Raw genomic sequence first — 27,973 nt, forward strand, 5'->3', positions numbered from 1 at the left:
CGCGCTGACGTCATAAAGAGCGCCACGGTCTGATAGGCCGGACTGGGGCGCCGCCGCCGCGTGCTGACGTCAGGAGTGACAGGCGGCGGTGGCTCCTGGTCCCTCACGGGCGCGCTCCCGCGCTCTGCCTGCATCCCCCGCGGCCCCGCCCAGGATGGCGTCCGCCCTGGAGCAGTTCGTCAACAGCGTCCGGCAGCTCTCGGCCCAAGGTGACTGCGCGGCGGGGCTGTGCTCGCCCGCGGACTGTGGGCCTGGCTGCCCGCCCGGGCCTGCGGCTCCTTAGGAGCCCCCGCTCTCCTCAGCCAGCAGGGGGGAGGCCAGGCTGGCCTGCTGGCCCAGGCCTGGGGGACCACGCGCCCCCTCCCCTACAGGCCCGCCAGGCCCCTCCCTCCTGCAGCTGGGCAGTGGGGGGCAGACTGCTGGGTCCGGCCTGGGGGAGCCTGGCACTCCCCTCCCCCAAAGACCTCCCCACACTCTGTCCCAGGCAGCAGGGGAGAAGGGCAGACTCCCTCTCTCTTGCAGCTGGCCTGAGGGGGGGGCCTGGCTGCTGGGTCAGGGCTGGGGGGTCATGCCCTTCTCTCTCCTGCAGCCCCCCCTCTGCCCCAGGCATTAGGGGTTAGAAGGGCAGGCTCTCCTCTCTTCTATGGCTGTCCAGAAGGGGCCTGGCTGCTGGGTCAGGCCTGGGAGAGCCTTGCACTCCCCTCCCCCAAAGACCCCACACTTTACCCCAGGCAGTAGGGGAGAAGGCCAGGCCCCCCTCTCTCTAACAGCTGGCCAGAGGGGGCCGTTTTATGCAATGTGACTCTTGGTGTGACCTCAAAGCGCAGAACTGAATGTCTTTGCCATGTTGGGTGCTGCCCTGTTCTTCTCTTGGCTGGAGCGCATCTGTGCTGTCTTGTGTTTCAGGGCAAATGACCCAGCTTTGTGAATTAATCAACAAAAGTGGAGAGCTGCTAGCAAAGAATCTCTCTCACCTGGATACGGTGCTCGGGGCCCTCGATGTGCAGGAACATTCACTAGGGGTCCTGGCTGTCTTGTGAGTGGCAACTCTTTGAAATAACTTTTGCTGTTGGGGAGATCGTAAGACATCTAGGGCTTGTCAGTATTGTGTGGTGGTCCCTTCCCCCCAGTTGTAACCTCCTCAGTGGTTGGTGCGTGGGTGAGGATATTTCAAAGACTAACAAGCATATTCTGACTGTGTGAGTAATTTTATGTGGCATAGAGTGAGTGTGTTTTTGGCAAAGCCAAGTGTGTCTGCATAAGGGACAATTTGTTAAGGGCAGTCCTTTTTTAACTGGCGGCTCCTTTGATCTACTGGGCAGTTGACTGTGGCTCCCCATTAGGGCTACAATCCTATACATTGTATAGGGCAGTGGATTTTCTGCAAGGATTCCGTCGCTCCCCCAGCTGGTTTCCACAGCTTCCTGGGTAGCCACAGCTCACTGGTTTAAGGGCAAAAGATCAAGTTCTCATACTGTTAGAAAGTGGAAGAAACATTTTCTTGTAATGTAATTTTCTTGTAACCTGGAAGCAGATTTCTCTTTCTAAATAGTAAGAACATAAGAACAGCCCCACTGGATCAGGCCATAGGCCCATCTAGTCCAGCTTCCTGTATCTCACAGCGGCCCACCAAATGCCCCAGGGAGCACACCAGATAACAAGAGACCTCATCCTGGTGCCCTCCCCTACATCTGGCATTCTGACTTAACCCATTCCTAAAATCAGGAGGTTGCGCATACACATCATGGCTTGTACCCCATAATGGATTTTTCCTCCAGAAACTCGTCCAATCCCCTTTTAAAGGCGTCTAGGCTAGACGCCAGCACCACATCCTGTGGCAAGGAGTTCCACAGACCGACCACACGCTGAGTAAAAAAATATTTTCTTTTGTCTGTCCTAACCCGCCCAACACTCAATTTTAGTGGATGTCCCCTGGTTCTGGTATTATGTGAGAGTGTAAAGAGCATCTCCCTATCCACTCTGTCCATCCCCTGCATAATTTTGTATGTCTCAATCATGTCCCCCCTCAGGCGTCTCTTTTCTAGGCTGAAGAGGCCCAAACGCTGTAGCCTTTCCTCATAAGGAAGGTGCCCCAGCCCCGTAATCATCTTAGTTGCTCTCTTTTGCACCTTTTCCATTTCCACTATGTCTTTTTTGAGATGCGGCGACCAGAACTGGACACAATACTCCAGGTGTGGCCTTACCATCGATTTGTACAACGGCATTATAATACTAGCTGTTTTGTTCTCAATACCCTTCCTAATGATCCCGAGCATAGAATTGGCCTTCTTCACTGCCGCTGCACATTGGGTCGACACTTTCATCGACCTGTCCACCACCACCCCAAGATCTCTCTCCTGATCTGTCTCCTGATCTGTTTGAAATAGTCAGCTGACGTGGTTAGTGTTTTGCCTCCAGTACTTTTACTGGCTGACTAATTGTGAGGAATAGCAGTCCATATTGAATTCCTCATTTAATGTAGCTAGAAAAGGCATGAGCCCTGGTCACGAAAGGAAATGGCAGCCTCAACCATCCTGGCTCTCTCTTCATCCACCATGTGCAGAGCAGGCAGCCTTGGGAATCGTCACAATGTGTCAAATAAACTTGGTGTAACTTCTGATATACGATGCTGCATAGCTGCTATATGTTGAGGTTCTCCCCTTGTCTTGCCAGATTCCAAGGCCAAGCTCCACCTGGAGAATTATACCCACTTTAAGCTAATTAGCTCCCCTTCTTTCCTCAAAAATGACCCTAGTTCTGCCCTGCAGCACTGCTGGATCCCACCAGCAGGGTAGCTCACCTGTACAGCCTGCAGAGGTCCTCCTTCCTCCCCTCTCCTGCCAGCAGCACCATTGGTCCTCTGCAGGTTTTGGGTATGGCAGCCAAACACCAATCTCAGTGTCTGCATCAGTTTCTGCTCAAGCAGCCTCCAAAGGCCATTCACACATCAGTAGTCCATTAGCTCCTCAGCCCCATCAATCCAGTCTCATGCTTTTCTCCTTCTATCACCCACCTCATCCTCCATCAGGTGCTTTTATGTCTGAGCCCTTATTGCCTTCAAGTGGCTGCAGCTGTGCAGCACACTCCCTGCTGAATGCCCAGGCCTTACCCCTTAAAGGGGCCACTGCTGACACCACATCCTATCTCCTCAAGGTATCTTGCACATTTCCATTACGCCCCCCCCCCTTGCATCTTTTAAGAATGACAAGTCAGGTTTGCTTTAAGTGAAAGCTCCAGCTCTTCTGGGTAACTTCTCTGTTGGCCAAAGGGTCCACTGTTCAGCACATGTCTCTCTGAAACCTGAGAGTGGCTAATAGAAACAAGTATGAAGATGTGCTTTTCTATCTCATTCTAGGTTTGTGAAGTTTTCTATGCCCAGTGTCCCTGACTTTGAAACGCTATTCTCGCAGGTCCAGCTTTTCATCAGCACTTGTAATGGGGAGCACATTAGATATGCTACAGATACTTGTGAGTTGGTTTGGCTGTCTTGCATGTTCCCAATTTTGATCTGTTTCCTATTTGGGTTTCTCACTGGTTTCTGCTTTTCTCAATTGTCTCTAGTTGCTGGCCTGTGTCATCAGTTGACAAATGCCCTTGTGGAAAGAAAGCAGGTAAAGAAGCATTTTAGACATGAGAGCATTGAGATTCTTGGATCGGGGTTTAGTCTTGTTCTGGGGAATTTAGTCTGGTGTTTAGTCTGGGAATTTAGTCTGGTGTAGTAACTTTGAACATTTCTTGGTATGTACTGTAGTTGTTCTTCTGAGACTTGGCCCTTCCCTTGAGGGCCAAGAGTGAGTTGCAATAGAAATTATCCAATTTCAGGGTGCATGTCTTTGAGTGCTGATCCAAGGCAAAGTTAGCAGTGGTTTCATTTTGTAAGTGTTTTGCCACTAGAGTCTGAATGAGAACTTACCCTGAAAGAAATGTATTAACTTCCGATAGCCCCTTCGAGGAATCGGGATTCTCAGACAAGCCATAGACAAGATGCAGATGAACACCAACCAGTTAACCTCGATACATGCAGATCTGTGCCAGGTAAGGAACTCAAGGAGTTTTGGACAAAAGAAGGTCAAAGGTTCTTGCAGTACAGGCAGATAACTAAGATCTTTTGCAGACTAATATTCCTTTTAATAGGTAGGTAGCAGTAAAACAAATGTCCCTTGTTGTCTCTCATTTGTTGTTGGATTGAAAGAGAGGTCAAGTGATCAGCTGATTCATAAATTCTGCACTTTAAATAAACCAAAGATGGGTGGAAGACTAGCTTTTCAAGTGGAAGGCTTTTAAAAAATAAATAAATAAATGAAGATTATGTACACTTGCATAAATAACCTGTGTATCTTTTGATCTACTGGGGCAATTTAAAATAATTGAAATGTTTTGGCAGAGATGTAAATTTTAATGGAACTTTGTGGACTTAGCAATATAGATAAGCAGGAATAAAACTTGATCAGGGAGCAAGCAGCTGTTTGGAAGCCCCGCTAGATCTTCAAAGTGGCGCCTAAATATCTTTTTCTTGAGTGATTCAGCCCTCTGATAAAGGTGTTCACATGTTTATAGGCACCACTGTCCCATCCCCCTCTAATCTGCCCCTCTAGAGGGGCTCATTCACCCTATTCTTAGTGTCCCCATCTATCTCTTTTTCATGTGGGATTCCAAGGGCGTCCTGTTCCCCTTTTACTTTTTTAATTAGTTATGTGCTATGTTATGTGTGACGTCAACTTGCGTTGTGGTTCTTTGAACGGGAATTTGATCTGAAAGCTAGAATTGTGTGTGGCAGTGGCTGGCTTGTGTAACCCTGGTCTGTTTTGTTTTAGCTCTGTTTGTTAGCCAAATGCTTTAAACCTGCCCTCCCGTATCTAGATGTGGACATGATGGATATTTGTAAAGAGAATGGGGCATATGATGCTAAGCACTTTCTCTGCTACTACTACTATGGCGGCATGATATACACTGGGCTCAAGAACTTTGAAAGGGCACTCTACTTTTACGAGCAGGTAACTTCTTCCTCCGGAATGTTTGAATGAGGATGGGGGCTCAGCCCAAGTTTTTCTCTGGTGGTGTTTTCAAAACCTTTCGTCCCGCTTTCCTCTTACACGACCCGGAGCAATTAAAAGAAGATGTAAAACCAAGCAGAAGGCAGCAGCAGATTAATATCTATGCAGGATCCCAAACTCTCGGGCTTCCCAGCAAATTTGGGGGCCGTTTCAGGGGGTTGCTTGTTGTCTTTGTTTTACAGCTGTTCTCATTTCCATTTTTTGTTTTCCTCCCCCTCTGCTCCCCTTTCTCTTTCTTAGGCGATAACTACTCCAGCCATGGCGGTCAGTCATATTATGTTGGAATCTTATAAAAAATATATCCTAGTCTCATTGATATTACTTGGCAAAGTGCAGCAGCTCCCAAAGTACACCTCCCAGATAGTGGGTAGATTTGTTAAGGTGAGACTCTAAAAATAATACCACTGCACAGTAAAAACTTCAGATTTGGGAGGGGGAAATGGTGTGGTTTGATTTTTGGAAAAAGTAAAGAAAGCAGATTCCCCCTCCCCCTTTTTTGGAATACTGGATTTATCTGTACCTCTAGGGAAGGGGCAGTGGCTCAGTGGCTTTTGCCTTGCATTTGGACAGTCTGAAATTAAAATTGAATAGCCAGAAAGTCACTTCCGGGTTTGTGAAAGTGACTTAGGGTTGCTTCCAGAGGTCTGTGGGGGTCTGGTATCAGAGGAAGAGGTGGATCATCGTGCTGTCCCTGTTGCAGGTGGGTCGCAGTGGGGAGGGGGGAAGTTTGAGAATTCCTGGGTTAGAGCATCTGACCAGGCCTGGCTAGATGTGTAATCAAATCCACACACAGCCAGGCAGCTCAGTAGGGTAACACGCCACTCAGTGGCATTTGTGTTGCCCACCTCTGCTTTTCTAATTCTGTGTCACTTTCTCTCTGCAGCCACTTAGCAACGCCTACCACGAATTAGCGCAAGTCTACGCAACCAATAAACCCTCAGAGTTGCGAAACCTGGTGAACAAGCACAGCGAGACGTTCACCAGGGACAATAATATGGGCCTGGTGAAGCAGTGCTTGTCATCTCTCTATAAGAAGAACATTCAGAGGCTAACTAAGGTGACACATCTTTTTTTCCTTGAATAATATATGTAGCATTCTCTGGGATCCTGCCAGTCTTGGAGCATTGGGCAAATGGGAATTCTGAGGTCTTCTGTGATATGATAAAAATTTTCAGCCTGTTGTTGTGGGTATGCCATAACAGTTCCTCCTGACACGATGACTTCCATGCCTTCTGATTATTCATTTTTTGAGGGGAGGGAGTGGAATGGGTGGGTATTGGGTGTCAACCTACTGCGGCAGTGGCATGGGGTGCCCATCTCTGCCTTGCCATTCGCCTCCATTGCTCCTATACCCAGTCCCTGAACAGGAGAGGGGTGAACTTAGAGCATCAGAGAGCATCCCAGATAATAGCCCACCACTCTTCTCTCTCTTCTGCTTCAGCCCCTCTTCTAATCCAGGGGCTGGGAGGACAAGAGGCAGGTGCATCACTAGCTTGGAGGAAGCAGAGTCTGACACACTGTGTCAGTCAGTGGGAACTCTTGGGCTGGCCCTGGCTGTGCAGGATCCTTCATGCTCCTTTCAGTACAGCAAGTCCTCACTTAAGGTTGTTAGTATGTTCTTGAACTGCAACTTCAAGTGAAACGACTTATAACTAAACCGTTTTTTTGTTGGCTAACTGATAGACGTAAACAAGTTCTTACGGTATTTTTCTGGTCACGAAAACATCACCAAACTTCTAAAGACAGAAAACATTTCTAATATTAAACATGGAAATGAGCTTTCTGGGATGGAGAAAGTCTATGCAGACTCGGGGAGAATGTGCAAACTCCACACATAGTGGCCTCAGCCAGGAATTGATTTTTTTTTTCTCAACAACTTTATAACAAAATGACTTTAGGTGAGGACTTGCTGTATGGTCCGGGCTTGCTTCAAGACCCTGGGGACTTGGAAAGGGGATTCCTAGGAAGATCAAGGCTTTACATCTCGTGTGGCTTTTTCTCTGCTTCTGAATTCCAGACATTTTTGACACTGTCATTGCAAGATATGGCAAGCAGAGTACAGCTATCAGGACCCCAGGAAGCAGAAAAATATGTCCTTCATATGGTAAGGAAGGTTGGCTTTTAATGAGAGTTACTTCTAAGTGGCTAAACAGTAAAAGGCTTTAGGTTTCCTGTCTGCTGATGCTGTTCCAACCTGACTGAACTGGATTATTTTCAAGCTTTGTTTGGTCTTGGTTGAAAAGAGGAGATTTGGGTCAAAACTGGATCCTGTGTTCAATAAATGCCTTCGTGCTCATTGTTTCCACACTGTCCAATGAACACTCGAGACAACAGATATGGGAGAAAGGGCAACTTTATTTCATGTTACCAAGAGAAGCAGAGGCTGAGACCTGCAGCACCCGAGGCAGCAAAAGCCCCTGTGGTGCGGGGAGGGACCTCTGGGCGGTACCAGAAACCTCTGCCCCCAGGCGGGCATGCACCCGACTCCAAGTTGCGCCCCGCTGCTGGGACAGCACATCTCATCCATGTCTATCCTTTAAGGGGAAGGCAGCCGGTCCGCAGACTGCACCACCTCGAGCCGCTGAGCCTCTGAGGTGTGCCCCGCGGTCCCAGCTAGGGCCCCATATACGTCCTCGTGCCGCCCAGCCCCTGAGGACTGAAATAGGGTTCTGCCCTGCCTATGCCGCCTGAAGGTGCATGCCAAAGTCCCATTCACGTCTCCTAACCCGCACCACCTGCCCTCTTAAAGTGACCAATGGCAGCTTGCAAACAGGGGGGGGATGTAACCCCCAGGCCCATAACAGTCTGGGGTAGGCGAAAAAACTGCCTGCCCTCGGCCAATCTTGGCAGGCAGCAAAAAATTCCTACCCGGCCCCAAACGGCGACCAGTTAAACTCAGACTGCCTCTAGGGGAGGCGGGCGGGTATTCCCACCGTGCCCACGTGCACAAGGAGGAAGAGGGCTGGGTCTCGTCCCCTTTTAAAAGGTCCGCTGTGGCTGCCAGACCCCGCCCCTTCACCTCCCCCTTGGGGAGGGACTGGACTCTCGTGTCCCGGCCAGGCAAAACAGATTCCGAACACCTCTTTAATTGGGTGTTCGGGATAAACTCTGTAGTCTCAGAAACCTGAGGGGTGGCTAAACAAGTTACTGCAGCTTTGTCAGGCAAACTTCTTTTTCGTAAGACAGAGAGAAGAGAATTGACATGTCCAAGAGCTCTGGTGCTCAACTGTAGGGTTTCCGTGCTCTGGGTAGGGCAACTGGGGTGGCTGTTCACATGCTTTCATGGAGAATATACGGCCATAATGGAGCGGGTGGAGCCCACACATTGAGTTGACTTGGGTCTTCACCCTTCTAGGGATGGGATGGCTCTGGTTTCATTCATTGCCCCTCCCTATTACTAGAGGTGTTTGGTGGTATTACCTTACTTGAAAGTAAGCCCATTATGTTCAATAGGGCTCTTTTCTACCTATTACTATCAGGACCAGAATAAATCCTCAAAAGCAAGATAATCCAAAGGTGTTGGACTTGAATGAGAATTGGACTTTGCTTGGCACAGAAATTCCATTTCTGGTTTTGGCGTATGCATGGGACTTTAAGGGAAGAACTGCCTTTGCTGTCTGTTAAGGGGCAGGATGAATCTGAGCAGATGGAGGGTCTCTGGGGTGAGGGCTGGTAGAGATGGGAGGAAACAAGATCCTTTCTTACACAAGAACAAGGTCAGTTCACTGATTGCTTCAGGTCAGGTGACCAGTGAAGTTGGCAGATGCTGCAGAGGAAGGCTCAAACCATAAGGCACTGACAGCTTTTTTTTTAACCCCAGATAGAAGATGGTGAAATCTTTGCAAGTATTAACCAGAAAGATGGTATGGTCTGCTTCCATGATAATCCTGAGAAGTACAACAATCCAGCGATGCTTCACAATATTGATCAGGAGGTAAAGGACCTTTTGTGTACATCTCAATTTTGAGGTCTGGTCTACATCAGCAGAATGAGGTGGGAAACTAGACTTTGCCATTTCAGACTGCAGGGGAGTGGGAATTGCATTTCTGAATGCTCTCCCCATACGCTCTAAACATTTTGAAAAACCAAAACTTGTGCATCATGGAGAGATTCTAGCACACTCAACTCTTATATTAGGCTTGTGCTCAGAAGGAGCAGATGCGATTTATGCAGGAAGGTATTTCAGAGCGGGAATCTCCTCCCTCCACAATCTGGACTGAGAGAGGCCACTTTGCCACCTCCCTCTGCTGCCTGTGTGGGTCAAGCCTCTGACTCTAGCAGTGAAATAGGAAGTCAATTTCTTGGGATTCATCTGCTGTCTGAGTTTATGGGAAGCTGGTGCTTAAGTGCCTGGCAGCTTGTGGAGTTGCATGCTGGCCGACCTCTAGGGATGATAGAAAAATTAGTTTGTTTAACACGGGCTGCAATTTTATGCATGTTTACATGGGGGGAAGCCAAACTCAAGGGGTTTGGCTTCTGAATAAACATGCAAGGAATTGCACTGTTAGTCACTCTGAGCATAAGGTAGTAAATGCTGACATTACTGATTTGCATTCTTTGATAAAGGAAGTTTGGAGGAAGACGGTGAAAAAGTAAAAGTCCTTTTTACGCAGCTTACATTGGAAGCCTGAAATCTGTTTGTTTGGTAGGATGGCTTGGCAGGAGGAGGAACCAAATCTCCTTGCATTGAGAGCAAGAGCATCCGGGTGGGTCGGACGGTTCTAAGAGTAGGGTCTGGGCTCAGTGTGACAGATAAGGCTTTGCATGTACAAGGGCCCTGGTTCAGAACTCCAGTTAAAAGGATCACAGCAAGACTGAGAGCTCTGACTGAATCCTTGGAGAGTTGTATATCAGTATAGACAGTTCTGGGCCAGATGGGCCAGTACTCTGACCTAATATAAGTTGGCTTCATGATTACACTGGCTTTATGTACAGTGCATGGCAGACTTTAAAATGTCTTAGAGACAGGATGATATCGTAGTTTGCGAGTTGAACCTAGACCCAGGTTCACATCCCCACTTGGTCATGAAGCTTCCTAGGAACCTTGGGCCAGTCACACTCTCTCTGTCTCACTCACCTCACAGGATTGTTGTGAGGACCAAAGGAGGGAGGGAACCATGTACGCTACCCCAAGCTCTTTGGAGAAAGGGTGGTATAAAAACATGAAAAATAATATCATGACAGTGTGGATGTTGGAATGACTGAACTCTCTCTGCAATGTGTGACACTTAGATGCTGAAATGTATAGAGCTCGATGAGAGACTGAAAGCCATGGATCAAGAGATCACTGTGAACCCTCAGTTTGTGCAGAAGGTAACCAGTGGGAGTTCAACTGGGTTTATTTGCATGGGTGTGACCTAGGAGCCAATTCTTTAATTGCATCTTTTGCAAGCCCTCCACTTGCTTGCACAAAACTTTCCAACATAATAAGTAATAAAACCTCTCTGTTAATGCTTTGTAGTAGTTGAACATCTAAAGCAAATGTTTTTCTTTTTTTCTTGACAGAGTATGGGCTCCCAAGAAGATGAATCAGGAAGCAAACCCTCCAGTTATTCTTGAGAATCACATTTTGCTGGCTACTGTGCTATAGAGCAAAAAAAAAAAAATTTAAAAAGCTAAAGAGAACTTCCTTTAGGATCCGAGTGTTAAAAAAAAAAAAAGTGGAGAACTGACTGTTTCACCTGGACATCAAAGCAAAATTAAAACACCGTCGTCTCAGTACTGTATGATTTCAAACATTATTCTCTGTAAAGAAAGGAAAAAAAATCTCATTCTGTTGTGGATTTATTTTGAGTAACATCGTTACTGCATTAAATAATTTACTTTTTGTTTTACATGACTTGAAAATTGCTGATTCTGTAATGGTCTTTTTTCTCCTTCTGTACAAAATTCAGATTTTAATTGTGTTGCTCTATTCAAGGAATGAGAGAGGCCAGGTCCATTTGACCCAGTGCCTCTCATCAGACTGAGGCAATCGCTAGTTAACCCATTTCTGCTCAGCCCACAGGTGTACACATTTGGTGCCTATAGCGTATATGCAACATTGGGCAAAAATGGCTTAATCCTCAAATGTTTTTGCCCCACTTGTTGTTAATCTTATTTATAGAAACAGAAAAGATTACAGTAGGAAAAGATGTTGCCAATTTTTTTTCTCCTCTTCTGAACTAATCAAACTGGTATATGCTACTACTTGGTAGGGGTGTTTGATAGCTGCAAGTCAGGGGAGGAGAGAAACTCTTTCCCAACCCTCTCAAAACAGAGAAGTTGCCCTGACTCTGGGCTGCTTCACAGGAAACTGTGAGCTAGCCACTCCTAGAGTACAGCCACCTCTAACTGTAGGAGCTACTGGCTGACAGCTCAGGATACCCCATTCCAGCCTTGACTGCAACTTGCATATTCCCTCTCTGTGGGAGCAACTGGCTGTTCTTAGGCAGCTAGGAAGGAGATATGGGGAGGCTGCAGGCAGCCTCTGGCACAGCCAGTAAATAGTTAGCTTGAAATGCAATATTTATTAACTTATTGACTGTATCTTTATCCCACCTTTCTCCTCCTGAGGGGAACAAAAACCAATAGCTAAAAAATTCATAAAATCACAATATAGCCTCAAAATCTATGAAATATTAAAACAACCTAAAAACAAATACAATTAAAAACACAAGGGCAGTAGCAAACACCTTATAAGAACATGGCCAAACCTGTAAAAGCCAGATATCCTTGTTGAAAAGGCTCATAACTCAGAAGGCTTGTCTGAAAATAAAAGTCTTAAGGTCTTGCTGGAAAGCCTCTAAGTAGGGAGCAGTTTTTATTTTATTTTTAATATATTAGACTTGATGCTACCATGGGATATGACTGCATTTGGGGAAATGCTACAGACCTGTACTTTTAACAAGCTACTATGTATATTTTAACAATGGTAGTCATTGGGACTTACTCCTGGGTAAGTGTGGGTAGAATTGCAGCCTAGGATTGTTAAAAATTTTGTTGCATGGTGATGTCACTTCTGGTCATGACGTCGCTTCTGGTGGGTCCTGACAGATTCTCATTCTAAAAAGTGGGTCCCAGCGCTAATTTTCCCCCCATTCATTTCATTCCACCTTTATTGGTATATAAACGATCCATCAAGAAAACAAAATTAAAACATTCAAGGTAGTCACCAATCATTGATCAGGCAAAGACGTACTGAGGAATTTACGTCTCGACAGTGCCTTAAATATTTTGCAACATTTGATGAGCGGCACTCATTTCTCCCATCCAACAAGTACCAAACCAAGTCTGTATCTGAACCATGAAAGTTTTCCAGGAATGGATATAGAAATAGATGGCATAAATCATATAGTGGGTACAATGCAAAAGTACATAGGTCAAGGACTCTTTTGAGGCCAGGTTGCAAGAACATGACTGGGGACTCTCCAATGGTCTATTAAATCTTGCTCTTAGTACATTTGTAGGTAAGATATTAAACCTACCCAGCGTAAAGGCTCTACAAATCTGAGGTGAACACATGAACGATAGCTAGCTTGAACCCAAATCAGAGGACCATGAAAGACCAATATATAGAGGAGAACAAGACTTATGGGCTGCAGCTTGCAAATCCTGTTTCTCCATATTGAATAGTTGGGTCCGAATAAGATTGTAAGCAGCAGACATGGGTAATCCTCCTATCAGATCAGGTGATAAACCTAGGAGCTGGAGTCTTGTGAAATAAAGTTAGACCAGGGGAAAAAGAAATATCAGCAAGAACGTTGGAGAGCATGATGTTCTGATTTGCCTCAAAACCAACCCTTGGCCCAAATCTCAAGAATCTGAGCCAGGCCAGTGTTTCAATTTTATGCAGACCAGCTTCGAGGCACAATGCTGTGTAAGGGACGCAGTGAGGTACCGCAAAGATCTTATAGAGGAATCTGGATTGAACACGTTCTACAGAGTGGAAAGGCTGAAATCCAGATAGGGGTACCAAACAGCAATCGTGTCAGAACCTTGGACTTAAAGATCTGCACCGCTGCTGGGATGTAAGAATTGCCCCAAGTGTAAAAAAACCGCAAAGTAGCTTGAACTAATAAATTGCTTGAGTTAATAGCAGCCTGGCGATGAGGTGACCAAGTATGCCTATGTTGAAACAGAATTCCCAGGTACTTGAAAACTTTAACCTGTTCGATTACCTTCCCACCAAAGGACCAAGAGGTAGGTTTCCATTGGGAACCAAAAACCGCTATTTTAGACTTCTCAAAGTTTAATTGCAATTTACTGGAAGTTAGGTATTTAATACACAATTAAACGCTTCAAGCCAATTTTCGTACAGGACAATAGCAGCATATCGTCTGCATACAACAGAAGGGGGAATGGTCAATTACCTAATTTAGGAGGATGGGTGTCAACTAAGGACAAATGAGGAGCCAGATCATTAATGAATATGTTAAACAGCATAGGGGCTAAGACACATCCTGGTTTGACTCCTAAATTAGTAGAAATTGGGGCCGAAAGTTTCCCACATGGTGTTAATCTAACACAGCAGCTAGTTTCCGAGTAGAGCTTCCTGATTTACAGAAGGAGTCTCTTGTCCAGACCTAAATCGTCCAGTTTTTCCAGTGCTAAATGTGTGAGAAGCACTTACAGGGCAATTTTTTTTGCAAAGACTTCTTATATATGTCAATAGTTTTAAAAAAATTTTTTTTTTTGCACAAACCTGGCTGGTTTCCACAGATCCCTGGAGAGCTATGGCTCACACTTTGAGAACCACTGGCCTTAGAGCTTCCTGTAGCTAAATTGAAGTCCCTTCCTCTATATTTTAAGACTGTGAGCCATTTGGGGAAAGGGCTTCTGGCAATCAGTAGGGAAAATATATATACACTGTAAATTGTCTTGTTCTCAACCGGGGGGGGGGGGGGAAGGCTGGAAACTAAAAAAAAAAAAAAGACTTTAAATAAATATTGTCTCAACTGAATAAATATTGAATTAAAATACTGTATTAATATACAATACACACACACACACACACACACACACACACACACACACACACACACACACACACACACACACACAGGGTGACCCCAAAAAACCAGAACCCATAAAAATTTTATTAAATCCTACAAAGGTCCAGTAAAGACGCAAAATGTATTTTCCTTGGTTGACCAAGATATATTGGGGAAGATTGTTCCAATATTTCATGCACAAAGTCGACTTGTATACCCTGAAAGAAAAAAGAAGAAAAATTAAAATTAACAGTTTAATTCAAAGATTTGTGGGTTCTGTTTTTTTGGGGTCATCCTGTATATATATATATATATATATATATATATATATATATATATATATATATATATATATATAAACAAACATAATATACTGTGTGCATATATGATTACAGTGTATTTGTGTGTCTATGTGTGTATATACATATACACACATACTGTAATTATAATTTATATATATAAATATATGCTGTGTGTGTATATGTATATACACAAATACACACACTGCATTATATATACAGTAAGCCCAGTAGGGCAGGGACTGTTGCAGCCACAACACAGTCACGGGATCTCCCCATCATAAGCATTCTGTGTTCTGCAGCTGCTATCACATGAGGGTCATAGGACTTGGTGGGTAGTACCATCTCCATCCTAAAGGGGGGAGTCAAAATCAGAAACCCCTGCCAGATACCACCAAGTAGGGTCTTGTTACTTTTTATGAACCTCCCAAGCATATGATCTGCCCCACAAATCCCTCTCAAGGGGTATCTGCACCCTCCCTTTGGGCTGCTAATAGCCTATCCCTTGCTAGCAGTTGTCACCCCCATTAATAGAAGTGAACGCGTCCCATTCCCTGCAAGACGGTGCAGCGTTGGACTAAACCATTCAAATATAGGGGGAGAGTGATGCAGGAAAGGAGGACGGGCTGGAAGCCTGAAACAGAGCTTGGGAATGGGATGTAGCCTTTCAGGGAGGGGGTGTTCACTCCCTACTTTGCTCGTGTACTTGGCAAGCGCGGGCAAAGGGGGCCAGATCTTTGTTTACTCCCCCCAGAATTGCTTTAATGGTCTCTCCCGCCCAGTCACTGTCAGGCGCTATTGGGCTGGACCACACGATTACAGAGGTGCGCATGCGCGAAGGGGGATCTCGGCCTCAGTCTACAGGGGAGAGCGTCCTCTATCAGGACTAGCAACTTGGAGCCAAGGTAGGATCTTGGTGACAGGACAGTGGCTGAGATTGTGTGCTTCAGTGCTTATGTGTCAGTTAGAGCACAATCCCATGCATGTCTACAAAGAAGTAAGTTCCATTGTGTCCAATGGGGCTTACTCCCAGGAAACTGTAAGGATTGCAGCCTTACTGCCCAACCCTATGCATGTCTATTCAGAAGTAAGTCCCATGTGTCCAATGCACCAACACACCCTAAAGAAATAAAGCACGCACTTAAATGGACCCCCATTTAAGCACAACTCTTAGTTGTGTTTGAGAGCCTCTGGCACAGCTGACCAGGGGACCAGGAGCTGGCCACGGGCCGGATAGGGGCTTGCCTTGGGCCACATCTGGCCCCCCAGGCCAGGGTTTGGAGAGCCCTGGTCTAGGGCCTGCATTGTGAGGCATCATGCTCTTCCCTGTCAATTTTTAGGGCACACGATGAACGCCATTGTCGTCCTTTGCCATTTCTGCGAGCTGCATGGACCTCGCACCCTCTTCTGCACGGAGGTCTTGCATGCGCCTCTGCCTCAGGGCGCAGGGAGTGGAGACAGCCCTGGGCAGAGCGAGCAGGTGGAAGAGGAGGAAGGGGGCATTCAGATGAGTAGCCGGATCCGCTCCCACAGTCCGGCCGAAGGCGCCAGCGCAGACTCCAGCAGCCCAGGGCCGAAGAAGTCCGATATGTGTGAGGCAAGTTGACCCTTGACCTTCAGGTAGAAGCTTGTGCATTTCTCTTGTAGTAGAAGTAGCTGTGCAGGGAAGTTGCCATCCAGCCTGCCAAACCCTGCGTATCGTAATTGTTTGTTTCACATGTGGTTGCTTATGGTGTTTATGTCCTGAAAGGGGTTAGAGATGGATCTTCCATCACCTTGTCCATAAGCCGTAGTAGTTAAATGGAACTTCCATATACAGGGGCAGCATACCTCTGAAAACCTGTTGCTGGAAGGAAATGGCTCTCTGCTTGGTTTCCCCGACAGTCATTCTCATGTCCTGCTTCTCTTTCTGCCTAGGGGTGCAGGTCTCTTCCTGCAGGACATCCCGGCTACGTCAGCCACGACAAAGAGACCTCCATCAAATATGTCAGCCACCAGCATCCAAACCATCCCCAGCTCTTCAGCACTGTGCGCCAGGCCTGCGTCCGCAGCCTCAGCTGCGAGGTGAGCCACCCACTAAGACAGTGTTTCTCAAACTGTGGGTTGGGACCCACTAGGTGGGTTGTGAGCCAATTTCAGGTGGGTCCCTGATCATTTCAATATTTTATTTTAATATATTAGACTTGATGGTACCATAGTAGGTGACTGCAACAGCTCTGTGCTTTTAACAGGCTACTATGTATATGCTTTTAACAATGATCTCCTCTATGGAGAACTCGTGCAAGGAAAGCGCCCTACAGGTAGACCACAGCTGCGATACAAGGACATCTGCAAGAGGGATCTGAAGGCCTTAGGAGTGGACCTCAACAGGTGGGAAACCCTGGCCTGTGAGCGGCCCGCTTGGAGGCAGGCTGTGCAGCATGGCCTTTCCCAGTTTGAAGAGACACTTTGCCAACAGTCTGAGGCTAAGAGGCAAAGAAGGAAGGCCCATAGCCAGGGAGACAGGCCAGGGACAGACTGCACTTGCTCCCAGTGTGGAAGGGATTGTCACTCCCGAATCGGCCTTTTCAGCCACACTAGACGCTGTTCCAGAACCACCTTTCAGAGCGCGATACCATAGTCTTTCGAGACTGAAGGTTGCCAACTAACTTAACAATGATAGTAAATGGGACTTACTCCTGGGTAAGTGTGGGCAGGATCGCAGCCTAAGATTGTTAACAGTTTTCCTGCTTGATGATGTCACTTCTGGTCATAAGATCACTTCTGGTGGGTCCTGACAGATTCTCATTCTAAAAAAGTGTGTCCCGGTACTAAACATCTGAGAACCGCTGCACTAAGATATCTCATTGGATTTAAAAACAGTGTAGCTGGTATTCAAAGGCACAGGGCTGTTGAACCTGGAGGCATCGCACAGCCGTTGTGGCCGCTGGTCACTGTCCCCCAGGATTTGTCTGAACAGCTTTTTAAGCCATGTAAGCCAGAGTTGCTGCTGCTGATAGTACAGGAGTCCCCTGGTATCTGCATATCTGGTTATCTGTGGTTCCTTGTGCCCATTGCCTTGATTTATGTTGTTTCTAGTCATGTAAAGGAATTGTGTGCTTGCTTTATCTAGATGTTATAAGCAAAAAGCTTATAGCAAGACAAGCAGGCAACCTATAGCTAGAGGGGACTACTCAGTGAATGTTAATAGGAAACAGGAAGCACCTTTACTGAGTTGTCCCCTCTAGCTGGCCGAGATGCTGCTGTGACTATAGCATCCCTGTTGACCTACCTGGCACCTGAGATGCGTATAAATATAATCAAATGTCCACTTCCTAATTATTTTTGCAGCATTTTTCAACTCCTGTCTTCGACATTGGGGTAGGGCAAAGATGTGTGCAGGAGGGGCCCTGAAGCACCATGCCACACCCACAGGAAGTGTTCAGTGACCCCTTGGGCTTGTGAGGTTTAATCTGGCATTTCACGCATGCTCATGTGTCCACTTGCCCACCCTGCAAGGTTTGCCCAGGGCGCGAGGGCCCCATCTTCTTTGGTGACGAGCAGCATGGCTTCGTCTTCAGCCACACGTTCTTCATCAAGGACAGTCTGGCCCGTGGCTTCCAGCGCTGGTACAGCATCATCACCATCATGATGGACCGCATCTATCTCATCAACTCCTGGCCTTTCCTGCTGGGAAAGATCCGCGGAATCATTGATGAGCTGCAAGGCAAAGCCCTCAAGGTGTGCTTGGGAGGGAAGGCGAGGGGTGGTAAGCAGGTGGGTGGAATTTGGACTGTGGGACAAGCCTGAGCATGTGCTGTTAGAAGCTCAGGATCCATGTGGGGGGGGGGGAGCAGTAATGATTTCATGGGGTGGCAAGCCTCATTGCATGTGGAAGGACACAGGTTCAGTCTGTGGAAAGATCCCTGTCTCCAACCCGGTTAGTGGCAATGATTTGACTCAGTATGAGGCAGTTTCCTTGGCTTGGATTCCTTTTTCTCTTGTAGCTTTCTTTATGCAGGGTTGGTTTTATGCCAATTGGGCCCTACCCCTAAGGGGACCCTGCACTAGGGTAATGTAATCTAGTTTTGTCAAATACAACAACGCAATGCAATGGACACTTAGCACCACGTTGCAGGTTTTGTAGAGAACAGCAACAATTTTTCCTTCTGAATTCTTAAAAAGTCAGTAGTGTTTGTTGATACTGTTTAGATTTTGCAATTTTTTTTTACTGTACCTGAATTACATAATATGTCAATTACTTATAGAACAACAAACAAAACTATTTCACTTTTGAAGCACACATTTTGATTGCTTTCCACTGTGCCATAGGGATATAAATCTATAATAGTTATTTATACACTAAGATTCTACAGACCTTGGCTGTGAACCTGGGGCCCTGCAAGAAATGTTTCCAGTGGGCCCCTGGTTTTACTCACTGCATCTTTCTCACGCAGGTCTTTGAAGCCGAGCAGTACGGCTGCCCCCAGCGTGCCCAGCGCATGAATACAGCCTTCACGCCGTTCCTGCACCAGAGAAATGGGAATGCAGCTCGTTCTCTGACCTCCCTGACCAATGACGAGAACCTGTGGGCATGCCTCCACACTTCCTTTGCTTGGTAATACTTTTTCTTACAAGACTGTGTTGAGCATTGAAAGATGAGGGGCTGTATAGAAAACTTTAGCTGAATGATCAATTGCCCTCTGATTGATTCACTGATGGACAAAATTATGAATTGCATTTTAAGAAGAGAGCCCTGGAGTTTCCGATCAACTAGTCCAGGGTCCTGCTTCACACAGTGGCCAAACTTATAACCCTTGGGTCGCCCACAAACAGGTGTGAAGGCAAAAGATCTCTACTGCTGCTCTCCTGCTGGTGGTAATTTTTGTGACCCCTACGCCGGTCATGCGCTGCTCAAGGTGTTTTGGAATAACACGGAGGGCGCCAGTCACCAATGGGATCACTTTGTTCTTCTTCTGCCACAAAGTGATCCCAGTGGTGGTTGTGGTGGTGTTGTTTTTATCATTCAGAGGTGTCAAAACCCAACAGATGTTTGGCCTGGAGATTTTGAGTGCTCACTAGTTCAAACTCTACCCAAGAGTTTTAAGAACTGGAGAGATATCTCCATATAACGTTCAGTGTTCCTAGTAAGGCTCCTTGCAGTTCATCTATTATCTTGTCAATGCCTGTGGGCCCAATCCTATCCAACTTTCCAGCGCCGGTGCAGCTGCAATGCAGCTCCCAGGTAAGGGAACAAATGTCCCCATACCATGCGGAGGCCTCTGTGACTGCCTCCCCATCGCAGGAGGCAGTGCATACCCCATTGGTACAGCTGCACTGGCACTGGAAAATTGGATAGGATTGGGCCCTATGTTGGCTGGATATTTCTTAAGGGCCTTGGGGATTGCACTTATTGCACCAATGACAGGAGGAGGGGTGGCTGTTTTCTTTCCCCATAGACTCTGTATTTCAATTTCCAGGTCTTTGCGTTATGTGATTTTTTTCCAATTGTTTAATTCTATTATTATTATTATTATTAAGAAATATTTTATTTTATTGTAATGAAACAAAATGCACCAAAGGCAAAATAGCTTCAGCAAATGGTCCAGGGTGCCCTTTACCTTCAGTGACACCAGTTAAAATGGGCTCTCCTAACCAGTTAAAGCTTTAGTTGGTTCTTCCGCTAGCTCTGAAGGAAGTGTGTAGCTCTTCTCTGTATTACTTGTTGGCAACCTTCAGTCTCAAAAGACTCTGGTATCGCGCTCTGAAAGGTGGTACTGGAACAGCGTCTAGTGTGGCTGAAAAGGCCAATTCGGGAGTGACAATCCCTTCCACACTGGGAGCAAGTGCAGTCTGTCCCTGGTCTGTCTCCCTGGCTATGGGCCTTCCTTCTTTGCCTCTTTGCCTCAGTCTGTTGGCCAAGTGTCTCTTCAAACTGGGAAAGGCCATGCTGCACAGCCTGCCTCCAAGCGGGCCGCTTAGAGGCCAGGGTTTCCCACCTGTTGAGGTCCACTCCTAAGGCCTTCAGATCCCTCTTGCAGATGTCCTTGTATCGCAGCTGTGGTCTACCTGTAGGGCGCTTTCCTTGCACAAGTTCTCCATAGAGGAGATCCTTCTCTGTATATCACTGGTGAATCTGCATGTTTGGATATTCATGAAAGTTGTCAACAATCCACCGCTCTCATATTTATGTACGTAAAATGGGTATTTTGATGAAGAAGTGACGTTTGTCGTGGCGATTCCTACTTTATAATCATCCTTCCTTCATGTTTGGGATCCTTTTAATTATGTCAGGCTGCTGAAGGCCTGCGGCAGCAGACTCACAGAGAAACTGCTGGAGGGAGCCCCCACAGAGGACACTCTTGTTCAGATGGAGAAACTGGCAGGTAAGTTGATTGGTTGTTGCCCTCCAGCCTCATGCTTGGCAGCCTTGGATATTCTGGATGCCAGCCTGCGGGTAAGGAGGGCCCACTGTAAACCAATAGTCTCTCTGACTATTTTTGTCTCTAGCACGGACATCCTGGAGCATGGAACCGGGATCTACTTAATTTAGGTCCTTTTTTGGTTTGTTTCTTTTGAGATCTTGAAGAAGAATCAGAAGGCTGGGATAACTCCGAAGAGGAGGAGGAGGGGAAACCTGCAAGCCAGGCTGATGGCAGAGAAATCCGGGAGCTAAACAAGAGCCCAGCAGACTCTTCTCTCCTGTTGGACTGCAGAAACTGGAATGCGACATCCAGAAGTCAGTCTGTCTTCCAGTCCCTCCGGCACCTGAGACAGGTGGGAACGGAGCACTCACCTGGGCACAATTTAACCTAAATGATGTGTTTGTGGCTTGAATGAGTGAATGAAACTGGGCCCATCTACATTTATTCTTGCACATATACAGAATTTTCTTTTCATCGGCATTGGTGATAAACAAGAGATGGTGGAGACTGTTGACTGGAATGTAGAGTTCCAGCATCTGTGGGGAGGTTCAGGGCTTTCCCTTTTTTGCTTCTTCTAGTGGAAGTTGGGTAGTGCCCAACGACACTTATTGATAGGATGTACAAAAATGACATATTTCTCACAATGCCTAATTAGCTCACAAATTTACTTCAACAAGATGATGATGGTTTGAGTGGTTGTAATGGGGATCAAACAAATTTGTGGAGGGGAAGTCTGTCATGTGAGGTGAAGGGAATCTCCCTGTCCAGGGGTACTATACCCCTGAATACCAAATACAGTGGAGCACAAACAAGGACTGAAGGGGGCCTTTGTGCCCCCTTTTTGACTTGTCCCAGGAGCTGGAGATAAAATGATGAATTGGCTGGCCACTTTCTCTGATCTGTTTGAGTTTTTCTTGATAGATTCCAGAATGGAAGCCTCAGAGGTCAGGGATATACCCCATGAGAGCCATCCTGAACCTGTGAACCAGGTCTTGTTCCACCTTCCTGAATTTCAGGATAACACTGAAAAAATGGGGGCCTCCAGGGTCACAAAACAGAGGCGATGGTGTGACTTTTCCCAACCCAGCTTCTAGGAGTGCTTTCTTATGCTTCCACATTTGTGCTAACACATGATGTTCCTGGTGAAATGGCTGCTGTGACATGGTGCTGTTGATGAACAGGAAATGGTGAGATGGTGTAGTGAAAAAAGCAGGAAGCCTTAAGGAGATGTTCTCCGTCTGGTTTTTTTTTTGTTTTTTTTTAGGTCTTGGGGGCATCTTCTTTCCGCATGTTGGCATGGCATGTGCTTATGGGGAACCAGGTCATCTGGAAAGCGCGTGATACAGACCTTGTCCAGTCTGCTTTTGATGTCTTACGGGTAGGAACATCTCTTTGCCTCCATATAAGGGATTATGTGGTGGTGAGGCTTCTGGCCGTGATTGGATGAGCTGCTCTGATGTCACGGAGAGCTTGGATAGGCAGAGCTTATTGTTGTACGGCTTAAAAAAAAAACAACCCTCTTCCCACCTGAGAACCATCTTGGGTGCTATTGTGCTTCCTCCTGGCTGGCCTGAGTGTAACCTTAGCTTCTTGCCTGTTGGGTTTTCCTTGCTAGACCATGCTACCTGTGGGCTGTGTCCGGATCATCCCCTACAGTGACAAATATGAGGAGGCTTATCGGTGTAACTTCCTGGGCCTGAGCCCTCACGTGCAAATCCCACCTCACATACTATCCTCAGGTAAGAGTAGTTTTTTTTTTCTCTCCCTCCTCCCACCCATGTATTGATGCTTGCTGAAACCTTGAATAACCCATGGCAGTGATCTCTTTGCATGAGATGGAAGCCAATTTCTTTTCTCTGCAAATTGTTGGCATCCTTCATTGATCTTTGTTCCAGATGTTAAGGGAAGAAAGGACAGTCATGTGAGGGAACTAAAGAGACCCTCACACCAGCAGGGGTGGTGGAGCTGAGGTCACAAAGCCATGGGCAGAAGTGTGGCAGGGAGATATGAGCTGAGAGGCCAGGATGGATGAGGCCATGGGAGGGCTCTGATGGTAAAGTTTAGGAGCTTATACTGGATCTGGGAGCAAGAAGGAGGGCAGTGAAGGGATCAAAAGGGTGTGGAAGGAGCAAGAAAACTGATGGAACTTCATATCATTTTGCACAGCTTCTATTACAGGAGGCCCGGGAGAAAAGGGTGGTGATAGGTGTCTACTCTGCAGTTGCTAAAAATCTTCAGAAATGTCAGAGGTGTGGCAGGGAAGGGACATCACATACCCTCTTCTCTCACCGTTCATACTGTACCATAGCATTTTGGGGATGACTTTTCTATCATAGGCTATAGCGGGGTGACCAAGCTTGCTTATTGTAAGAGTCACATGCAGTAAACTTCAGATATTTGAGATCTACCAGAAAGATGTTTGACAGCCACAATAATTAAGAGTTTAAATGTTTCTTTAAATATATTTACTCACCCTGAACATTAAACTTCTGTTTTAATCCAGTGGACTCTCAGTTTCTATTTAGTAAATAAAGCTTGAAAATGTCTTATTTATCTTTTATATTGATTATGATGCAAAAAGGAGTTCAGCCAATATATTTCTGAGAGCTGCACATTATATATCAAAGAACTGCTTGTGGCCACCCCTGCTGTATAGTGTGAAGGACAATTTTGTAAAAAAAGCTGGAATCATGATCTTGTGGGGGGATCCTCTTGTTCTAGAATTTGCTGTTCTCGTAGAGGTCCGCACTGCCACCCGATCAAGCCTCTACCCTGTCTTGTTTGACGACGAGCAGCCCCTCAGCAGATACGACTTTGTGGTCACCAGCGGGAGCCCTGTGGCGGCAGACAGAGGTCAGCAAATCTCCACTTTTTGTGACTTTAATTATATAGGGTTTCTAAGGTGTGCATCATGGCACACTCACCAGATTGCTGCAGGATGTCCCTGGTGGCTTCTCCTACCTGTTGCTCTGGGTACCAACATCTTGGATCTCATGAAATCTCATGCCATGGAGCTCATCTTGGATCACACTAAACTTGGGGTGTTGCCATCTTGGATTTTGCAAGATTTCACAAGCCTAGCTGGGAAGAAGAAGCTGCAGGGATGTCTTGACCCAGATAAGTTTGGGAAGCACTGATATAGGCCCTCTGGGTGCTCCATGGCTAATACCTGCTGTTTGATGCAGAGGAGCTGTTGGCAGGGGCATCATTTGGCAGCAGTCTGTGTGAAATTCAGAGAAATGTCCAACTACTGCTGTAATCAAACCTGGGCATCCCTTTTTTGTTCTTGGATGCCTAGTCATTGCTAATTTTGCGTGATTCTTTAAATACATTAAAAGAAAACAAAATGCAAACTTTGTAGAGCCTGCTCATCAAGTGCTAAAGAGAAATGGTGGACCAAGGTAGCCTCACTATGTTTCTTTTTCTGGACACAGTTGGCCCCACCATCTTGAACAAGATTGAAGCTGCTCTGACAAACCAGAACCTCTCGGTGGATGTTGTGGACCAGTGCCTCGTCTGCCTTAAGGAGGAGTGGATGAAGTGAGTGTCTGCCTTCAGCTTTGGATGCTGTTTTACAGCAGTGGTCTTCAGTTTGTCAAGAGCTTCTCAAAGGCTGTCGTACACTTGGTCTCACACTCCCAGGGTTTTGGGTGCTCAGAGTTGTTGGTTCTGAACCCTAGAGCCCTCAAAGATCCCTGTTCGGTAGTACTGCCACCACCCTGTAAGAGCCAGTGCCTCAGTCCAGGGACACCGAGACCCTCTAGGCTTAACTATATCCCTTGTAGGCACTGAGCACTTTCTTTACTTAAAGTCTCAGTCCTCAAGTTATTAGTCCACAATGAGGATTTTTGGTAGCTTGCTGAATGGCTAGGCAGGATTCTGAACCTTTGTCCCCAACAGACAATGAACCAACATGGTAAAAGGATTTTTACTTTATTAAGTACATAGGGTTACAAAAAGTTACAAAAGGCAGCAAATGCTAGAGGCATAAAAACTTCTAGGAAACATATCAGCATAAAACAACAAAGCTAACTGGCTAACTCTATTAATTTCTGACTCTCACTGGGTCAGCTTCTTTTGTCGATCCTCAGTTACCTAAGAGGCCACATGGTCCTGGCGGGGCAGGATGTGCACCCACCTCCTATCTCACCAAGAGACAAAAACCAAAAAGACAAAAAACTCTAGCTCACCCTCTCAGCTCTTCCCTCCCCCCTGGAGATCTACAGCTGCATTCCATCCTTGATGGGCATCTTTCTGGCTGCTTAGGTGCTACATTATCACCTTCCATTGAATTGTAAATCCTTGCAGCTAGGACTGCAAGCCCCTTCTGTGTTACTGGGTTACTGTGGTTCAGGCTTTACATGTTACTAGGCCTAAACTGTACATATTCATGACAAAGGCCAACCTGCATCATGGGATGCTCTTTCCAGCGCCCAAAGGGGTGGGCAAATGATCAACCTGGTTTCCATGTCGATGCTCTCCTGACACTGTCCTTTTCTTTCAAAATTGTGAGAGGAAGGAAGGGGGGCCAGGCAAGGCAAGGCAGAACAGAGGGAGTACTAGAGGTTGGGTGGGAGAACAAGAGAGTCTGGGGGCTTGACCAAAGCAATCCCTCCAAAGCTATAGTCACTGGTGGGATTCTCTTCGTGAGGACCCTAAGTCTGACTACTGACAAACTGCGCAGGCCTGAGCCTCAAAACAAAATGGCAGCACCACCACAACCCACTTGAGATCACATAATAACCCACTTCTGGGTCCTGACCCACCTATTTCAAAGTGTCACCTATGTGTTGTTGTCCCCCCCCCATCCATCTTGCAATTATGTGGGAATGACAAAGTGCATGGGTATTAATTATTTTGTAAGAGACTAGGCCCAGGATCCAAAGAACTACTTCAGACATCTTGTGGAACTGTGAATGTTTTCTTCAAACAATAGCCCCTTACTCCCAGGAAGCTTGTAACAGAAAGCTCGATGTACTAGTGCCAGTGTTTCTCAACCAGTGATACGGGTACCACCAGAGGTACTTGAGGTGATGTCTGGTGGTACTCGCAGGACCCCTGGACACCTGCCTCCCAGCAGTGAGACCAGGAATGCGACACAAGAAACAGCTGTGGGAAGCTCCAAAGCATGTTTTCCTGCTCCTGAAAAGCCCTCCTGTCCACTCTGAGCCTCTGACTGGCGTTTGTCACATTGCCTGTGGCCTCCCACCCCAGAAGTAATTGGCAAAGATGTCATCGCCAGTTACTTCCGGTGTTGCTTCGGATAGATGGACCATGTGAAGTGCAGTGGCAGAGGACAGGCTTTGAGAACCACTGCACTAGTGTCATCCATATTGTTTGTTGTACATTGTGAGGCCTCACTTTGTTACCTGTTACTGAAATTGTGTTTTGGTCTCACGCAGCAAAGTGAAAGTTCTCTTCAAGTTCACCAAAGTGGACAGCAGACCCAAAGAGGACACCCAGAAGTTGCTGAGCATCTTGGGAGCCGCCGAAGAGGACAACGTGAAGCTCCTCAAGTTCTGGATGACGGGCCTGAGCAAGACCTACAAGTCGCACCTCATGTCGACGGTTCGCAGCCCCACTTCTTCGGAGTCTCGAAACTAGCCTGGGTTATGTTCAGGCATCCGTCACATGAGCCTGCCACGTGGTTGCTCTGGGTGTGATGCTGGCACCCTGTGGCTCCAGTTTCGAGGGTTGTTTAGGAATGGACGCAAGGGGAAATTGAACCCTTGGGGATTGGTTATCATCTGACAGTTCGAACTCTGGTGTATGAGAAGAGAAACGTCTCCCATTGTTGTGCTGGCATCCAGGAAGTTGGGAGTTCTCATCTTTCCCCTGGTGGGGATTTCACTACTCTCACTGGGCAGAAAAGACTTGTCTTGAAACATGGATCCTCTGACTCCTGCTCAAGAACAAGGGACTGCTGTCACGCAGAGTGCTTTTTAATGAAATCTGAAGGCACGTTGTGGCTTCTGGTCACTTCTTACCCCTTAAAATAATTGTAAGTTCCATTCGTTCAGCAGGAGAACGTTTTATGCAGGTGCTGAACCTTCAATGGGACATAAGAGTGTGTTAACTTTGGCCAAATTGTGCTCTTCAGTGGTGTGTGACAACACCCAAGAACAGCTTAGGGCTGTAGTTTGCTCATAATTTTCAGTCCTCATTCTTGGTCTGGCCAAGGAGGTTTTCAATCAGGCTTGTGCTGCAGGATTGCCATGTGGATCTCTGAATATAGCCCCACACTTGCCTTAACGCAGGTCAATAACATGCTTCTGAATGGGATATGCGGGATCGTTCCTTCTGGGTCCTGTACAAGAACCTTCTTGTTGGTTTGATTTACTTTTGTTTCTTCACGTTTTCTAATTGTATAACTAAGGCCACGATCCTGACCAACTTGCCATTAGCTGTGCCAATGGGGCGTGCACTGCATCCTGCAGTGGGGAGGCAGTCAAGGGGACCTCCTCAAGGTAAGGGCATGTTTGTTACCTTACCTTGGGGCTAGGTCAGGGATGGAAAGTTGGTTAGGATTGCGTCCTAAGGAGGCAAATAGAAAGAGGAAGGTGTATTTTTTTTAAAGACGGGGGTGGGGTGGCAGAGAAGGTCCTGCTTTTATATGGCAACAGACAGCTTTTCATTGGCACTGGTGGGTGAGGATTTTAATGCATCTAACTGGTGACTGTGCAGGATGCATTTCCTAAGACGAAAACCTGGTTGGTTTTAGCAGCTTTATATTGAATTTTTAATGGATGTTTAAGTAGACAAGGTGTATGAATCTGTAGGATATGTACAACATATGGCAAAACCAATTAAAGACCATAAGAACAGCCCCACTGGATCAGGCCATAGGCCCATCTAGTCCAGATTCCTGTATCTCACAGTGGCCCCACCAAATGCCCCAGGGAGCACACCAGATAACAAGAGACCTGCATCCTGGTGCCCTCCCTTGCATCTGACATAGCCCGTTTCTAGAATCAGGAGGTTGCACATACTCATCATGGCTTGTAACCCGTAATGGATTTTCCCTCCAGAAACTTGTCCAATCCCCTTTTAAAGGCGTCAAGGCCAGAGGCCGTCACTACATCCTGGGCAAGGAGTTCCACAGACCAACCACAAGCTGAGTAAAGACCAATTCCACCACCTCCCCCCCCCCCCCCCCCGTGAAGGCTGGTTTTATGAGAGTTTGATGTTTAAAGTACTTCCTGTCCATTCCTAGGCCTGCCTTCAGTGTGTGACAACCCCCAAGA

General features: G+C 46.7%; 2 protein-coding genes across 2 annotated transcripts; both read left to right on the plus strand.

The window, feature by feature from the left end:
• COPS3 (COP9 signalosome subunit 3) lies at nucleotides 1-10,888 on the plus strand. The gene is made up of 12 exons (XM_066640644.1): nucleotides 1-209; nucleotides 907-1,036; nucleotides 3,356-3,468; nucleotides 3,562-3,611; nucleotides 3,943-4,035; nucleotides 4,815-4,994; nucleotides 5,295-5,435; nucleotides 5,938-6,111; nucleotides 7,072-7,158; nucleotides 8,875-8,988; nucleotides 10,287-10,367; nucleotides 10,560-10,888. The coding sequence occupies exons 1-12, from the start codon at nucleotides 155-157 to the stop codon at nucleotides 10,611-10,613; spliced, it is 1,272 nt and encodes a 423-aa protein (XP_066496741.1). The 5' UTR covers nucleotides 1-154; the 3' UTR covers nucleotides 10,614-10,888.
• A 4,284-nt stretch (nucleotides 10,889-15,172) lies between these two features.
• FLCN (folliculin) lies at nucleotides 15,173-27,553 on the plus strand. The gene is made up of 12 exons (XM_066640502.1): nucleotides 15,173-15,230; nucleotides 15,666-15,922; nucleotides 16,243-16,389; nucleotides 17,824-18,045; nucleotides 18,762-18,922; nucleotides 20,599-20,690; nucleotides 20,885-21,081; nucleotides 21,994-22,107; nucleotides 22,345-22,468; nucleotides 23,451-23,582; nucleotides 24,164-24,269; nucleotides 26,132-27,553. Exons 2-12 carry the CDS (start codon nucleotides 15,674-15,676, stop codon nucleotides 26,331-26,333), a joined length of 1,746 nt encoding a protein of 581 aa, XP_066496599.1. The 5' UTR covers nucleotides 15,173-15,230; nucleotides 15,666-15,673; the 3' UTR covers nucleotides 26,334-27,553.
• Nucleotides 27,554-27,973: the final 420 nt, after the last annotated feature.

This window comes from Tiliqua scincoides, chromosome 13 (genome assembly GCF_035046505.1).
Source record: "Tiliqua scincoides isolate rTilSci1 chromosome 13, rTilSci1.hap2, whole genome shotgun sequence".
NCBI classification, from domain to species: domain Eukaryota; kingdom Metazoa; phylum Chordata; class Lepidosauria; order Squamata; family Scincidae; genus Tiliqua; species Tiliqua scincoides.

Bases quoted from the DNA above. Each gene is read 5' to 3' on its own strand.
- COPS3 (XM_066640644.1), top strand. From the start codon at position 155: ATGGCGTCCGCCCTGGAGCAGTTCGTCAACAGCGTCCGGCAGCTCTCG. The intron at 3,469-3,561 runs GTGAGTTGGTTT...AATTGTCTCTAG, and splicing joins TAGATATGCTACAGATACTT to TTGCTGGCCTGTGTCATCAG. The intron at 8,989-10,286 runs GTAAAGGACCTT...TGTGACACTTAG, and splicing joins TTCACAATATTGATCAGGAG to ATGCTGAAATGTATAGAGCT.
- FLCN (XM_066640502.1), top strand. From the start codon at position 15,674: ATGAACGCCATTGTCGTCCTTTGCCATTTCTGCGAGCTGCATGGACCT. The intron at 18,923-20,598 runs GTAATACTTTTT...TAATTATGTCAG, and splicing joins CTCCACACTTCCTTTGCTTG to GCTGCTGAAGGCCTGCGGCA. The intron at 24,270-26,131 runs GTGAGTGTCTGC...GGTCTCACGCAG, and splicing joins CTTAAGGAGGAGTGGATGAA to CAAAGTGAAAGTTCTCTTCA.